Source organism: Canis aureus, chromosome 5 (assembly GCF_053574225.1).
Source record: "Canis aureus isolate CA01 chromosome 5, VMU_Caureus_v.1.0, whole genome shotgun sequence".
Classification (NCBI taxonomy): Eukaryota; Metazoa; Chordata; class Mammalia; order Carnivora; family Canidae; genus Canis; species Canis aureus.
In genome coordinates, this window is record NC_135615.1 from 25581388 (window position 1) to 25599043 (window position 17656).

At 40.4% G+C, this 17656-nt stretch overlaps 1 protein-coding gene across 4 annotated transcripts in view; it reads left to right on the plus strand.

Annotated features, from left to right (window-relative positions):
• USP6NL (USP6 N-terminal like) overlaps positions 1-9433 on the plus strand; it is a 169244-nt gene extending 159811 nt beyond the window's left edge. For all 4 annotated transcript variants that reach the window (XM_077897243.1, XM_077897245.1, XM_077897242.1 and 1 more), the window contains one exon: positions 6034-9433. In XM_077897243.1, coding sequence (XP_077753369.1) covers positions 6034-7424 — 1391 coding nt within the window. In that variant the 3' untranslated portion in view covers positions 7425-9433. The remainder of the gene's footprint in view (positions 1-6033) is intronic.
• The last annotated feature ends 8223 nt before the right edge of the window (positions 9434-17656 follow it).

Consider the following 17656-nt stretch of genomic DNA (forward strand, 5'->3'; position numbering starts at 1 on the left):
CATAAACATTCGGCCCATAGCAGATAGCTATGAAAGCACCTAATTACAAGAAAGTTTGGTTCTCATGGGTTGTGAAACAACACAGATGGAAACATTGAAAACAAGGTGTGAGCCTCCATGATCCAGACTAAGAGAAACATTGGATGCTTTCACCCATAGATGAACGTTCCAGGGAGGACCCGCACGTTCAAGTTGTAGCAGGAGTTCACTTTGAAGTCTGGTGTTGGGGTGCTGTTGTTTAATACCGCTATGGAGAATTTGTTAAACATTTTCAATTATTTCACATGAGCCGAAATGTCGGTGGCTCTGTCTACAGGCTGCCGAAAGCCACTGAAATGGTGGAGTAGTGGAGCAGCTTAAAGGGCTCAGCGGGAGAGTCTCTACAACTAATCCAATTTTGTCCCTGTAACAGCACATCTCGCAGGCAGGAATTAACCACTCTCTGGGTGCCCTGCTTTCTTTTTCTTTTTAATGGTTATGGTTTTCATCAGGTTCCTACTCACCCACCTGGAAAGGGCGCTGTGATGATTGGCTGATATTTTTGTCTGATGGAATACCAACCAGCCATTGAATTAGCCGCTCAGGTTACTGTGTTGTGCCCTTAGCACATTGTCAGAGTGGGAACTAAAAGAAAATTCATAAGTTCAGTTTTTCTTTTATATAGGTCTTTATATCTTCTTGATAATTTGTTGGTGTTATCTGCCTACAGGGAAGAAGGAGTTCCTGTATTTATCTGGGACTAAATGGATAATTATTTGTAGAGCTGGTAAAAGCTTTTTGGGGGACACAGATTTTAATTTTATTTTTATTGTTTTTAACCCAATAGACTGCATAACTACTTGTGAATATTCTTGACTCAGGCTGCATTCAAGTCCCCTTTCTTACCTTGAGTTTAGCTGTTTCCTATGAGACCAGCCAGATGCTGAACTGGAATTGCCTGAGACTACTTCACAAGCAACGTTATCAACATGGACAACTCTTCTCATTGCCAAGCATTTTAAAGTTTGGGTTATCACTTAAATTACCATGTCTGCATACATGGTAATCTTTTTTTTATAAAAAGAGATGAGAACAATATAGGTTACACCCTCTGTTGCTGAGCAGTCTCCAGTGCTGTGTTCTAGCCCAGAGGCCCCCTTAGCTCCGCTCCTCCCTCACGGCCTGCACCCAGCGCATGAGCAGCTGTGTGGACCTAACCGTTAACTGTGGAGGATGTGCCAGACGCAGCCCCTTCTCATTACTTCCGTGCAGAGGGCTCTGGAATTAGCTCTCCTTTGAACGGTGATTCGACTATTTACCAGCGGGAAGCCCCTGTGCATTTTTATTTCTGCCTTGGTTTCCTCCTCTGTAGAATGAGATCACAGTGGTGACCTAAGTTACACACCTGTTGCTAAATGCCGTATGTACAATTTTTGAGTGGGGGTGATGCATGGTAAGTGCGTAATGGATAGTTGCTATTACTGTTACTTTTATCATCATTAATTATTACATAACTGAAGTCCGCCCCCCTTCCCTCCGGATGAACTTGGTAAGCTAGGTATCAGATGATGTAACCCTCCTGCTGAAAAGGCCTTCATGGTTTGCAGTTAACTCAGAAAGAAATTCACAGTCCTCACCATAGTCTTCAAGACCCTGTGTGATGTGAATCTTCAGTTCCTCCAGCCTCGTCCCTGGCTGTTCTCTGTCTTCTGCTCAAGCACAAGGTGCCTTGGCTCTTGCTAGAACTCTGCTCCACTCCATCCTGCCCCACCTCAAATCACTTGAATTGCTTCTCCTGGTGCTGTCTTCCTAGCTCTGCACACCCAGCATATACGCTCCATGAAGACAGAGACTTCGTCCTTCGTGTCCTCTCCAGTTTGCCAGCACCCTGAGCAGTGCCTGGTACATAGTATTTGTGTGATACATAAGTATTTGTGGAATGGGTAAATGAACAAAACAAACTATAATCGCCAATTCTAACACTGTGTGTGCTTTCAGATGTGCAAAATAAAGAGCTTGCACAAATATTGTCAAAGTAAACTGAGATTCAGTTAAAACCATCAAAAGTATCTCTGGAATTTAATGAGTGTGGCATAAACAGCAGAACTGGAGTGAAAATACCAGGTCCTGGTTCTCAGTCAGTGTCTGCCATGAGAGATCACTTGGCTGCTCAGAGACTCGGCTTCCCGCTTCTAAAATACAGGCAGGACTAGATCTCAAACCCTCGGGCTCTGAGTAGCTGCCCAGCTGAGGGAAGAGTAAAAGGGGTGACTTTCCACTTTCATGAGAACAGTTATGCTTCTATTTTCTTTATATATTGGGGTTTTGTATGAAATTTAGTTTAAAAGTCTGCTTTTAAAAAGTTTTAAAACTACTGGACTAGAAGACCACAAAGGTTTGGAGTGCCAGGGTGGCTCAGTTGGTTGAGCATCTGACTGCTGATCTCAGTTCAGGTCTTGATCTCAGGGTCATGGGATCAAGCCTCACATTGGGGCGCCACACTGGGTGTGGAGCCTACTTAAAAAAAAGAAACAAGAAAAGAAGAGCACAAAGATCATTTTTACCTTAGTAATCCTGATCCCAGTAGCTTAATTCTTTAAAGGATGTTGCTTCTTCATTCTCTGCTCCTCCCTTCCCAAAGAACAGATCACCTAATAATTTTTTTAAGTATCTTAAAATTATGATATGTGGGTAAATAACAAAATTGTAAGACAGTATCTGTGTGCTTACCTCTCTTGTATGCATTGCTTAGCACAGTGCCTAAAGCCGAGCTCACTCAGTAAATATTGTAGATGGATGGATGGGTAGATATATGAAGAGAGTAACATTTTTCAGTGAGACTATGTTATTTTGTAATATGTGAAAAACATATTGTAAACCTTTGAATGTTTATAAGTAAAGTCTGTTGTTTTCTGTCAAGGTGATATTTATTGGATATCTACATTATAATAGATCATTTTCATTTTTTAATTTAAAAAAATTTAAGTTTTGTATTTTAATTCCAGTAGAGTTAACATACAGTGTTATATTAGCTTCAAGTATACAATATAGTGACTCAACAGTTCTGTTACTCAGGGCTCATCATGTGAGTGTCCTTAATCCCCTTCACCCATACCCACGCCTCCCCTCCCTTCTGGTAACCATCAGTTTCTTCTCCCTAGTGAAGAGTCTGTTTTGGTTTATCTCTCCTTTTTTTTCCCCTTAAACTCCACATATTAGTGAGATCCTATGGTATTTGTCTTTCACTGACTTACTTCACTTAGCCTCATACTCTCTAGCTCCGTCCATGTTGTTACAAATGGCAAGACTTCATTTTTTATGGCTGAGTAATATTCCTGTGTGTGTGTGTGTGTGTACATACACATATGAATGTATATATTTTACTACATCTTCTTTATTCATCTATCAATGGACATTTGGGCTACTTCCATATCTTCGCTATTATAAATAATGCTACAGTAAGCATGGGTGCACATATCCCTTTGAGTTAGTGGTTTTGTGTTTTTTGGGTAAATACCCAGTAGTACAATTGCTGGATCTTAGGGTAGTTCTACTTTTTACTTTTTGGGGAACCTCGGTGCTGTTTTCCACATGGCTGCACCAGTTTGCATTCCCACCAACAGTGGGTTCCTTTTATCCCCACATCCTCACCAACACTTACTCTTTGTTGTGTTTCATTTTAGCCATTCTGACAGGTGTGAGGTGACATCTCATTGTAGTTTTGATTTGCATTTCTCTGATGCTTAGTGATGTTGAGCATCTTTTCATGTGTCTCTTGGCCATCTGTGTGTCTTCTTTGAAGAAATGTCTGCTCATGCCTGCTGCCCACTTTTAAATTGGATTATTTGTTTTTTTGAGTATTGAGTTGACTAAATTCTTTATAGATTTTGGATACTAACTCTTTATCTGATATGTCACTTGCAAATATCTTCTCCTGTTTTGTGGGTTGCCTTTTAGTTTTGTTGATTATTTCCTTCTCCATGCAGAAACTTCTTATTTTGATGTAGTCCTGATAGTTTTGTTTCCTGGGTCTGCTTGAGCAGACATATCTAGAAAAATGTTGCTATAGTCAAATGTCAGAGATATTACTTCTTATGTTCTCTTCTAGGACTTTTATGATCTCATGTCTTACATTTAGGTATTTAATCCATTTTGAGTTCATTTTGTGTATGGTGTAAGAAAGTGGTCCAGTTTCATTCTTTTGTATATAGTTGTCCGACACTGTTTGTTGAAGAGATTATCTTTTTCCCATTGCACATACTTTCCTGCTTTGTCAAAGACTGATTGACCGCATAATTGTGGGTTTATTTTTGAGCTCTCTATTCTGTTCCATTTGTTTGTGTGTTTGTTTTTGTGCCAGTACCGTACTGTCTTAATCACTATAGCTTTGTAATAGAACTTGAAGCCTGGAATTGTGATACCTTTAGTTTTGTTTTTCTTTTTCAAGATTGTTTTGGCTTTGGGGGGTCTTTTGTGGTTCCATACAAATTTTAGGACCGTTTGTTCTAGTTCTGTGAAAAGTGCCACTGGTGTTTTGATAGGGATTGCATTAAATCTGTAGTTTGCTTTGGTTAGTATAGACATTCTTACAACATTTGTTCTTCTAGCCCATGAGCATGGAATATCTTTCCATTTTTTTGTGTCATTTTCAGTTTCTTTCATGAGTGTTTTACAGTTTTCAGAGTACAGACCTTTCACCTCTTTGGTTAAGTTTATTCCTAGGTATTTTATTCTTTTTGGTGCAGTTGTCAATGGTATTGTTTTCTTAATTTTTATTTCTGCTGCTTCATTAGTAGTATATAGAAATGAAGCGATTTCTATACATTGATTTTGTATCCTGTGACTTTTTATTGAGTTAATTTATCAATTCTAGTAGCTTTTTGGTGGGAATCTTTCAAGTTTTCTATATATAGAATCATGTCATCTGCAAATAGTGAAAGTTTTATTCTTCCTTGCCAATTTGGATGCCTTTTATTCCTTTTTCTTGTCTGATTTCTGTGGCTAAGACTTCAATCCTATGTTGAATAAAAGTCATGAGAGTGGACATCTTAGAACTGTTTACTGAATGGCCAATTCATTACACTTTCTTTTCTCTTATTTTTAAAAAAGATTTATTTATTTGAGAGAGAGAGAGAGCATGAAGAGGGGGAGAGGCAAGGTAGAGGGAGAAGCAGACTCCACACTGAGCAGCGAGCCAGATGTGGGGCTCGGTCTAGGATCCTGGGATCATGTCCTGAGCCGAAGGCAGCCACTTAACTGACTGAGCCACCCAGGTGCCCCTGCACCTTCTTTTAATTCTTCATTAATATTCTGATGTTAGTTATGTAAATATAAAACTAAAAGTATCCAGTATGATTTTCTTTTTTAATTCTTTTTTTTCCTTTTTGCATTTGAAATAGGATCCTTTTAGAGCTATTAGCTTTGAGAGAGTACTGTCTCTTTTTATAGTGAAGTTACACTGTGGCAGGTACTTGAGATAATAATAGTAATAATTATAAGCTATCTTGGGATAACCTTGAGACCACAGTTGGTCATCATCTGCCTTTTCTTTTTTTTCTTTTCTTTTCTTTTTTTTTTTTTTATCATCTGCCTATTCAATTTGGCAGACCTGCTTAAAGTTGATAGACCTTTTACTGAGATTTACTAGATTACTTTAGACTAAAGCCAAAGTAGCATAATGGTAAGGCATTGAGCTACTGACCTGCATGGTTGTTTTAGTAATAAATATGAGCATATCAGTTTTGCATTCTTAAAAAAGCATGTAATAATATATCTTAAGAAAACATAAGAATCACATTATATAATTATATAAACCTTACTCATAAGTTTATAAAGTATTGCCACTTGCATGCTGTCTAATAAGATTTTGAATTTTGCTATGTTTTAGTATCAGACTCTCTTAAAAATGCTGCTTCTAAACCTCTAAAATTCTGTGGCATACATGTATGAGTGCACATATGAAAAGCATGTAGTTGTTCAAAATGCGGCTACTAATGTACGTAATACTATTTACTCCTGTGTTCATGTTATTTACAAATCTGTCTTTCCCTTCAGGTAAAGAGGACGAATATCCAAAGAAACCTTTGGGGCAGCTTCCACCTGAACCTGCCAGCATCAGTCACCTGAGCAACGGACGAAGAAGTGTTGGCAAGTCAAGTCCCCACATGAGCAGCAGAAGAGAAAGTGGCTCATCACCTCATAAAAAACATGAGCCTTCCCCTCACCATCAAAGTAGAATTGGTACACCAGAGCGAGTACGGGTGCAAAGACGGAAATCAGATGATGAGGACAGTAGAAAGCTTAAAGAAGAAGCAGATTTTCAAAGAAAACTTCCATCAGGGCCACAAGACAGTTCCAAGCAGTATAATCATGCAGCTGCTAACCAAAATAGCAACGCCACTTCAAATACCAGGAAGGAATTTGTGCCCAAGTGGAATAAACCATCAGACATTTCAGCTATTGAGAAAACTGCCAAATATGCCATCGAAGGCAAAAGTAGGTCGGTGCAGCCCACACTTGCAGTCACCATCCCAAGTTCTGCTGATACTCGAATATCAAATGTAAGGCAAAAGATGAAGGTTTTGGATGCTGATGAAGGGAAACGGGGCTCTAACGCATCCCAGTACGATAATGTACCTGAAAATGACAACAGTGCATCTATTGAAGAGGCACTAGAAAGAGCTTACTCCCAAAGTCCAAGAAACATGGTTTCCTCTCACAGCCCAAGGAAGCATATGGAGCCGGGTTCTAGTCCATCAAGAGTACCAACCAAGTTTACCTTTAAAGTGCAGCCTGCAGGTTACCCAAAATATCCGTCCCCACTAGATGGGGAAGATCGCAGGACAGTACATCCGCCGTCCTACAGTAACCCCCCTGTTTACCATGGAAATTCTCCCAAACACATCCCTAGTGCTAACAGCAGCTGCGCATCTCCACAGTTTACTCACGGGGCTCAAAGGAATCCTTCCCGGAGACCTTATGGTTCTACGCTTTCGGTCGATGTTTCTCCCGAGAAGTCCTATGGCCGCCCGCTTCCTCTTGTACTACCATCCAGCCGAATAGAAGTTCTTCCTGTTGATCCTGGCGCCGGGGGATATTCGGGCAATTCGGAGTCACCAAAGAACGGCAAATTCATCATTCCTCCAGTGGATTACCTGTCAGAAGTTATTTACACGTACAGACCTGAGACTCATGGACAGTTGTGGACTCAAGATGCTAACCGTGGCCACTTGAGCAATTTACCAAAATATTCTGCCTTTCAACATGTTTCCTTTCAGGACCATAGCCTCCCGGCAGTCTCAGTAGATAGTCCAGTGCGATACAGAACTTCACCAGGTTTAGAAGATGCCAGTTCCTCTGGGTATCAATATTCAGGGCCCTCACCTCCAGTATATCACTACAGAAATCGGGATGGACTTTCTATTCAAGAATCAGTATTGCTGTGAGAATTTATCTATACTTGGTAAAGACAAGAGAATAGAAACCATTTGAAACCTACATTGCTATGTTTATAATTGCCAAAGCAGTATTTTATATTATTGTAAACATCTCACACAATTCCAGTGTCTGCTAGTAATAAGAATATATAGAAATGTTTTATCCCCATGTAGATGCTGCTTACAATGAGCATTTTTAAATTGCATCATCTCTGAACCTGTTAAAAAAGAATTTAACGTGGTGGAAACATAGCAATAGCATTTAGGGAGGCACACATAATAATAATTCATTACTCCGTTTCATTTCTGTCTTTCTCCAAAATCTGAGCATTTTTGTACCATTAGCCCATTCTGTTTTGAGTAATGTTACAGAGCACAGAAAAACTGTGTAGAATAGACCTTTTTAAGGCTATGTGTAGAGCGTGTCTTTGAATAGATACCAAAATGCCTCTATGCACACATATTTGAACACAGAACTAAAGAAACATTAAAAAAAAAAAACTAATTGTAATCCACATCCATAGATTAATTTACTATTCTTCCTTTCCTTAACTTACCTTTCAGCCAGGTTTTTGTCCCCACCCCCTTATATTTTTCACCCAGGTCCTAACATGCCGTTGGGTGTTTGCCCTGACTTCTCTGCAATTGTGGCCATTTTCTTTTCTTCTGAAAATTAAAGACACTGGAGAGAAAGGCTGACCACCTAATGGTGCTTAAACACTGGGGCACTCAAAGTAAGGTTATGGCCAGAGGCGCGGCGCTGCTGGTACCCCAAGATCAGTTTTAGAGCAGTTTGAAGTGCATTTGTGCCCTTGGTTCTGGTCTGACTCTTGCAAAGCTCAGAGCAGAATGTTCCTTGCCAGATGCAGAGGAAGTGCTGCCATCCTGCTCTCCAGTGGATGCCAGCAGGAGAGGTTGCGAGTTACTGATCCTCAAGCACTCACACGGGGCATCAGAACAGACTCCTTTGAAATCCATTTGAAAGCAGGATTAACAATATGGTTACTCCTTACTTCTGCCCTTTCGATTCCTGCACAGTCCGGGGTGTCATTTACTGTCATGGTCTTTTTCTGGCACTCTTTCTTTCAAGGTGGTAGTCCATGGGTATTGCTGCACTTAGGCCATTAAATTATCATTGTGTAAACTTGTAAAAAATGATCCTAATTATTAATAGGAGTCTAAGATTTTAATCTTTTTTTAAAAAATAGTGTGACTTTCATACTTTCAAAAATCTCCTTTTTTCCCCCTTTTTACAGTTAAAAAAAAATTCAGGTTCATGGTTAAGAGATTAGCAATGAATGTCTTTTAAAATAGTCTATTACACTACAATTACCAAAACACTGGGAAAGTTTAGGGCACTCCCAGAAAGTATGGCTTTGTGTTTAATTGTAGAGCTCGTTTTCAACATATTTTCCTCGTGTTTGAATAAGGACGAGAGTAGAAAACCTAACTTCAAGGGCTCCGCTTGTTGCAAGTTGGAGCTTTAAACTTTCAAGGTACTGAAGTATGTCCTTTCAAATGAGAGTAACATTTGTTTAGCTAGTGAATGTGACAATATTTTTTATGTATATAATGAGTCTAATGTAATTTTAATCAACTTGGTAATGATGTTATTAAACAGCAAAACAAATGGCAGTTTGTTAGCAGCTAAGCACTACGCTGAAGCGCAGGCAAAATCCTGCTCCCCCTGGGCTCTTGATTCAGATCATGTGGAGGCTTAGAGAGAAATGTATATAAAAAATGTAGCTGAGGATATTAATTCCAATTTTTAAACCATGATTCTGTGACTTGTAATAAACCAAGCTGTACAATTTAGGTTATGACAGCAGCATCTGAGCTGCCCCAAAATATCTATGTCAACAGTGGTAAATACTGTAGATTTATATATATATATATATACATATATATATATATGCAAAATATATATAAACACACTATTTTCTTATGTCATCTATGACATTTTTATCTGTATACTTTTTTTGATGTGATTGTTTTTAACATGCTAAAAGTAATAAGTATATTTTGTTTTGTGTCTTTCATGTGCTTTTTTCATATGGCAAAAGCGCTGCATCTCTGATGCTTCTAAAGCTAATTTTCTTCTAATTGAGGAGATACTGCTCAGTGTTTGCCTACATGACTGTACATTTTATCACAGTTGTATGTTAAATGCTTTATTAATTTCCAGGAGTACTGTATTTAGAACTACATCACCTTTCCTTTATTTTATTTTCTCTGCCATTATTAATAGCAATAAGGTATTTCCAGTTTCCCCCACTATAAGCGTTGCTCCCTCTGTTAGTTTTGCAAGTAGGAAAATTTAATTTGAACTTATTTTGCCACCGTACAATTTTTAGGCTTTTAAATTTATCTTTTAATAAAAGATAAATAATGGAATGATGATAAAAGATGAAATAATATTAGTAAAGTGAGTTAAATATAATCGCAAAACTGTATTTGGTGAGGAATCTCATGGAGCAGAGGCTGATGTGATCCTACTACACAGCTGTGCATGCTGTAAATAGTATTCACTCTCTTCTTTATAGCAGTCTTGCTTCATGCAATAAGCTCTTTGGTGTGGTTTTTGTTGTTTTAATATTTAGTTTGAAATGTTAAAGAGACTACACCCAGGGTCTCCAAGGGAGATTTTTTTTTAAATCGAATTTAAAAAAAAACAAAAACGCTTTTGAAAGCTAAGAGAGATGTATATACATAAATATAAAGTCAGATACCAAAGTATTGTAGAAAAAAATTATTTTTCCTTCCACCCTGCTGAATTTCCAGCCAGGCCCTGTAAACTGGTCTGACAAAAGTAGGTCAACAAGAAAAAAGCAGAAGTTTATTAACAGGTGCATCCTACATTCACATGGTACCCAGTCCTGAGCAACTCAAAGGAGGATTAGATTTAGGGTCAAAAATAAATAGATAGATAGATACATAGATAGATAGATAGATAGATAGATAGATAGATAGATAGATAGATAGATTGATTTGGGGTCCATGCACCTGACTTAGCAGGGAGAAGGAGGAGGAGAAAGGCACTGTCCTTTAATGGAGAGCAAGGGACTATTTGGAAAGATAAGCAGGGCCTTAGGACAAGTGATGGACAGTGTCATGGTGTGTGGCAGTGTCTGGATGTGGTGCCTGGAAAAAGCGGAGTTGCCTGGGGAGGGGATTTGTGACAGTTTTTTTGTGGGGAAGCTCTGCTTTCAGGCAGATAAGCAATATCAGGAACTCAGATGCCTCTGGCTCAAAATCGTTCTTATGCCAAAGTGGTGTATTTTGGGGTGGCATGCCCTGATCCCCCTCAGTGGCAACAATAGAATGTTTCCTGAAAGAATTGAAAAAAGATTGAATAGGACATTTCTGGAGAAGAAAAATAGATGTTTACAGGATGTGATGTGATTGCTTTAACTTTTTTCATTTTAAGGAGATTCTAATACTAAATTTTATGTCATGCTCAGTGTAATTTTTCAGTGAAGTTTCATATTTGTCATTTCAGATCTCTCCCTCAGGACCCATTGAAATGCAAGCACAGAAACAGTACCTCTTCAACACTTTGCTGAGATCTCTTTTCATGATTAGAGAAAAACATGCCGTGCCCACAAATAGGGATTTATTCACAGAGGACCTACAGCTCAATCTTCTGGAAATATTATTACTCTCAGTTATCTTTCAGACTCACACCTTTATTTTTAGTATGCCTTTGATTGTGGGTTAATTAAGATACGGTTTGGGGATCTTTTTTGTTTAACTGTCCTATAATGGATTTTAAATGTCCCTCTGTAATAAGGGATATTAAGACTTATCGATCAGGTGGTTTTAATAAGCCAGACTTTATTTTTTCAGTGACCCAAGGTAGTGAGAATGAAAAGAAAGGACTCCACTTAACAGTTATGAATTGTACTTTCAGGAGGATTGTCAATTATCCATAAATCTAAGCATAATTGCCACCGTTTTATACATAAGAACACTGAGGCATAAAGGAACAAATTTTAGATTCCATGGGGGGTATATCTTGACCTTCACTACTCTTTAGAATTATTGGAGGAACTTAACAAAAAATTGTTCTCCTTGATTTCTGCCTTAGGCTACTTAAATCAGAATCTCTGGGGTGAAACCCAGGCATCAGGTAATTGTATTTTTTCCCCATTCAGTCAGCAAAACTCTTAAAAAAAAAACAAAAAAAAACCTTCTAAATTTGATTTTTATTTGTTTTATATATCCCACTGTGAACTGTCTCAAAAATTCTTAACAGATCAGTTTCAGAGTTTAGAAACTCTGATTTCAGGTGAGTTAGGAAAAATTCCACTGGAAGGATTAATATTACCAGCCGTCTCTGTAAATTTTGATGAACCTACTTACTGACAGTTGTGGAAGGTACACGTGGCTTCAAATGGAAGGTGGCATGACCCTGTACCTTCTCTCATTACTGCTTAGAGTAGTGCCTCAGAATAGGTTTCCATTTTCCTGGACAACCTCTGTCATTTTCCTTAAGTGACATGCTAAAAATAGTCCTAAGCTATTTGCAAACCTAAGTTCATTTTTCCTATGTGAGAAGCAGAGAAAATGTGCATCATCTGGCTATTCACTTGGCCGGTCAACATTTTATTGAGCACTTACAATATACTAGTTGTCCTAGGGACTGTGCTAGGCCCATGCTTGAAGGTGGGAAACATAGTTTTTAAGCTGTGTGCCTCAATCCAATACTGGGTACATGGCACAGGTGATTATTACAGGCATAGAAAGGTCATGCTCAGGAGGGTCAGTGGAGGCTGGTGGGGGAGACTCCATTGCTGAGTCTGGGGACTGGAGTAGACAGTTGAAGGGAAGGAGGTGAGGGACATTGATGTAGGGGGGATATGGTGTGAGCACCTGTGCGGTACCTATGGGGACATTTGCCACTGTGATGTGTGTGGGGGTGGGGATAGGTTGGAGTGTTCCACAGAGAGATCAGATGATGGAGGCCTTCTATGCCATTGAAGAAGATCCCAGAAGCTGGTTTTCCCAAGGGGTATATTCCCATTTCCTATGTGGTGTCTAGAGGCTACTTGGGAGGAGCCAGCCTAGGAGGAAGTTAGACTACAGCAAATGTTCTACCTAAAAGGTGGTACAGAGTGTAAGGCCAGGGAAGCAGTTTCAGAAAAGGGGTGATTAATTTGAGAACTAATAACTAAGAAAAGTTGGCCCGACTAGATAACTGTTTGACTATAATCATAATACAAATAGTGAACATTACTGAGTGCTTGCTGTGTGTCTGGCCCTGTGCTGAAACATTTAACCTGCATTAACTCACTTAATTCTCACCATAACTCTGTGAAGGGTATACTCTCTAAGTCCCTGTACACACGGGGAAACGGGTAGCTGAGGTAACTTATACCCCAAACGACACAGCCAGCCCAAGTCACAGAGCCGGGACCTGAATCCATGCAGTCTGAATCAGAGCCTGTGCTTCCCCCCAGCCCAATGGTTTTAAGAAGCTATAACTCACCTGCCATAAAATTCACCCCTATTAGTGAACATGTCAAGGACTTTTTAGTAAGTTTACACAGTTGTGCAACCATTACAGCAAACCAGTTGTAGAACGTTTCCATCACCTCCAAAAGATCTCTCGTATCCATTTGCAATCAGCCTCCATTCCTGCCCCCAGCCTCAGGCAACCACGAATCTACTTTCTCTGGTTTGCCTTTTCTGGGCATTTCATATAAATGGAATCAGTCCTTGGCTTTTTGCATCTGACTTCTTTCACACTTAGCATCATGATTTTGAGGTCCCTCTGTGTTGTAGCATGTGTTAGTAATTCCTTCTTACTGTTGATAGTATTCATTGCATGATATATCACAGTTTGTTCATTCACTCACCAGTTGTAGACATTTGGATCGTGTTCACATGCCGCTAGGACCATTTGTGTACAAGTCTTTGTGTGGACACGTTTTCATTTCCCTGGGGCTATTGCTGCTGGCTTTTATGGTAAGTTTGACTTTTTAAGAAAGTTCCAGACTCTTTTTCCAAAGTGCACCATTTTAGATCAGTCTAGTATGAGGGTTTGAATGTCTCCACATCCTTACCCACATTTGTCACTTTGTATTTTTTATTGTAGCCATTCTTGGGCTTTCATTTGCATTTCTCTAATGGCCAGTGATGGTGAACACCTCTTCATGTACTTATGGGCCATTTGTGCATCTTGTTTGGTGAAATGTCTGTTCAGATCCTTTGCTCACTTTTAAACTGGGTTATTTTCTCAGTATTGAATAGTAAGAGGTCTTAATATGTTGTGGATACAAGTCCTTTATATGACATGATTTGCAAATATTTTCTCCCAGTCTTATGGTATAAATGTTTTTAATTTTAATGAAGTTTAGGTTTTTTTTTCAGTTTTCTTCCTTTATGAATCATGCTTTTAGTATTGTATCTGTGTGTCTAACCCCATGCCACAAAGGATTTTCTTCTATGTTTTATTCTTCTAAGAAGTTTTATAGTTTTAGCTCTCACATATGGGTTCCTGAGCCATTTTGAATTAATTTTTCTGTATAGTGTGAGGTAAGGACTTAAATTCCTGTGGATATCGTGTGTTACAAAAAGACTATGCATTCTCCAGTTGAATTGGGGACCTTGGTACTTCTGTCAAAACTCAGTTGACCATATATATAAGTGTTTAAGTTTTGAAATCAGAAAATGTACATCCTTCAACTTTGTTCTTTTTTCAAATGGTTTTGGCTATCCTGGGCCCTTTGCTTTTCTCTACATAAGATCAACTGGTCATTGGGAAAAGAAAAAGGAAGAAGAAAAAGAAAAAAACTGGGATTTTTCATAGCTGTTACTTTGAATCCATGGATCCATTTGGGAAGAAATGGCATCTTATCAGTGTTGACTCTTCCAATCCATAAACAGAGGTTATCTCTACATTTATTTTAACTTTCTTTAATTGCTCTCTACAATACTTTGTATCTTTAGTATGTCTTGCACTTCTTTTGTTACAGTTAATCCTCAGTGTTTTATTTTTCTTGCTCTTATGAATAGATTGTTTGCTTCAGGGCCTGCGTGCTTCACTGTCGTTCTCTCCTACTGATGGGAGAGCAAGTGAGAAGGTTAGTTCAGCTGTGCCCAGGCTGGATGGTGGAGTAAATCGTGGGGCCACCATCTGATAGGCAGAACTCAGAAGATGGAGCAGGCTTAGTTTTAGTGAGAAAATGACATGTTTTGATAGGAAGAATTTGAGGAATAGGGCATTGACAGATGGTGTTGTCTGACAGACAGCTGACCATTCCAGAGAGATTTGGGGCTTACTTGCCAGTGCGTAGGAGGTAAAGCTGTGAGAGAGTACTTGTCTAGGGAGAAGATGAGAAAGCTAAGGATGGGGAGACAGGGAGGTGGGGTGTCGCTGACATGTAAGAGGTGCCAGAGAGAAAGGAGTGTGTGAAGGACTTGGAGGGAGCGGTCCCGGGCTGGCTCTGAAATAGGCGATTGCCTGGGGACTGACCGCTGAGCTGAGCTTTGGAGCCAGACTGGCTCGGGTTTGAACTTGGCATCAGTGGTGAAATTGTGATGCAACAAAACCCCTGTCCCCCTGGAGCTGGTGTCCTGGTTCATTTCCTCATCTGTAAATGAAGACTGGGTTTTATTTCATGGAGCTGCGAGTTGGATGAGTTGCTTTGTGTAAAGTGCTCAGCACAGCATCATCACACAGTAATAATTTCGAATGTCGTCTTTGATCCTGTACCACCACCTTGCAAGGTTTAGTGATGAGAGAGCATGGGCTTTGAGGTTCTGGAGCGGAGAGTCTAGTGAGGAACACAGAGGTAGACGTGACCCAGGTGAAGACGGTCGTGGCTGGAGGAGCAAGAGTGCCCAGAAGGAGACGATCAGCACCTGCTCACAAGGCAGGAGGATGGCCCCGTGACCGGGGCTGAAGAGAATTTGGATCTGACACCTGCTGTCATTCCTCGAGCCTCAGATCGCAGTGTTTGCAGGCACAAGTGGGAGGCCATGCGGCTCTCCCCAGAGGTGTCCATGACAAGGGAAGGGCAGCTGCTGGAGGGACTGATGGGTAAAGGTAGGGCTGGGGTGGGGGTGGGGAGGGGTATATTTACAGGGAAAAAATCATGCTAGTTGGAGATGAGTTTTGACCGTTCAAACACACTCAGGTACTTCTACAAGGCAGTCCTTGGTTTTATTCCAGTTTGCTACTTTATGTATTCATGAGTATTAATATACCAATTATTAAACTTTCTGTAATTCAGAGTTTTCGCTTTAATTTGGAAGAAAATCAACACAGTCAGTATAAAGCAGGCTGTATCAAGAGAGCCCCTAAGTGCTGCCCATGAATATCCGTGACATTGTAGAGCACTTATTTATATTCTGCTGTCTCCTCATAAGAGATGTGATGCCGAAATGTGCAAAAGGTGGAGAGGTTTGCTTCTCTGTAAGCTAAATATGAATCTGCAGTGAGCTGTGGCTCACCAAGAAGCTAAATCTCTTGAATGGGTTAATACGCTCTGCCACAAATTCATGGTGTGACTTTGGGCAGATCACGGGGCCCTCTGGGACTCAGTTCTCTGCTCTGTGAACTCTGGAGGTGGGGAACGGGAGTTTGCAAAGGGTTCTTCCCCGAACACTAAGGGGAGCGCTCCTGAGGCCTGTTTGTCTGCTTGACATGGGTACCATGTCAAGTGCTAGGAGAGCAGGGACCTCATGGGTTAGCCTGGTGGGGAGGGAGGCCCCCATGAACTATGCGGTCACCAACACAACTGACCACTTGCATGCGTGGCAAGGACCAGGGAGGAGCCAGCGCACGAACTCCCGTGATTGTGGTAAGCACAAAGATGATGTACTTGAGGAGCCATGTGGCCCCAGATGGACACATGGGGAGGCAGCCCCAACGATGGGCAGAGGACGCTGGCACACTGCCCTGGACGATGCCACAGGCCTCCCAGAACACCCTGGGAGTAAGGAAAACAGAGTAACAAATACACCAACAGCTCCTAACGTGAAGACCAGTTACTAACGTGCAGACGCTTTGGAGTTGCCAGCCATGTCTGCGCCCGTGAATAATGCCCTTAGCGGAGTTAGCTTTGTGAAGGAAGGACAGCCATGGCCCCGTATATTCGCAGTCTGGTGGAGAGAACTGAAGTTCCTCAAATCTGCACAGCTGGTCTGAGTTTGCCACTTAGCAGCAGTGTCATCTTGGGCAAGTCCTGTTCCCCTTCTGGGCCTCACTTTCTTGAGCTGTACGGTGTGGGCATTAGCGCTAGAAAGGTTGGTGGAGGTGCTCTAGGACGGTGGATCCCATGACTGAGAGTGAGAATCCCCTGGGAGCTGCCAAAAATATTCAGGCCCACCCACCCCTGACCAGTTAAGTCTCAACCTCCCAGGGTAGGGCCCAGGAATTAGGGTTGAGCACCTATAGCTCAACAATGCAGTTGTGTAGGCTACACCGCAACAAAACGTGAAGTGTGGGCCATAGAGCAAAAAAAGGAGATGCCACTCTCTCCACCCGATATTTCTTTATCCCATATCATTCTACTACTATGAGGAGACTACTTGAAAGTCATATTAAGGCATTTTTATTTAGAGCTTTCGAGAGGTGTGATGGAAGAAAACCAAAACAAAACAAACACCTGGGGTTGAAAACAAACTTGGAGACGTCTCAGCATTTTCACCAGCCTTGCTGGACCTGTCTCATGAACAAAATAGGAAAAATGAGGCGTTCCCTACAAGGTTGTTCTGAAGATTAATTCAGATAATACACATGGCACACAGTGCCTGGAACATAGATGCTTTCTAAGTGTTCAGTGATGAATGTGTTTGTACAGGAAAAGGGCTGATGCTGCTATTTTAAGAACTATTTTTTTCCTTTTAGACTTGTAAAGTACCCCCAAATGGAATATGAACAAAGCATATGAAAAGAACGTGTCCAGATAAAGAAGTTCAAAGCTATTCTATGTCCTCATTAATTAAGGAAATTGAAATTGAAACAGTGATTGGCAAAGGTAGAAAAAAAGGATGCCCATGCCCTGCTAGTGAGAGGAAAATTGCATCCCAAAATTGTACTGCTTTCCAGTACCCACATTTATATATGTTGTATCCTTTGGTCCAGCAGTTTCTGCTTCTGTGAACAAAAATTCAGGTGGAAAAAACATGTGTCAAAGGATATTTCTTGCACCAGTATTTGTAATTGAGAAAAATTGGAAAGAACTAGAATGTCCATCAAGGATAGGTTAAATTTTGGTATAGCCATATGAAAA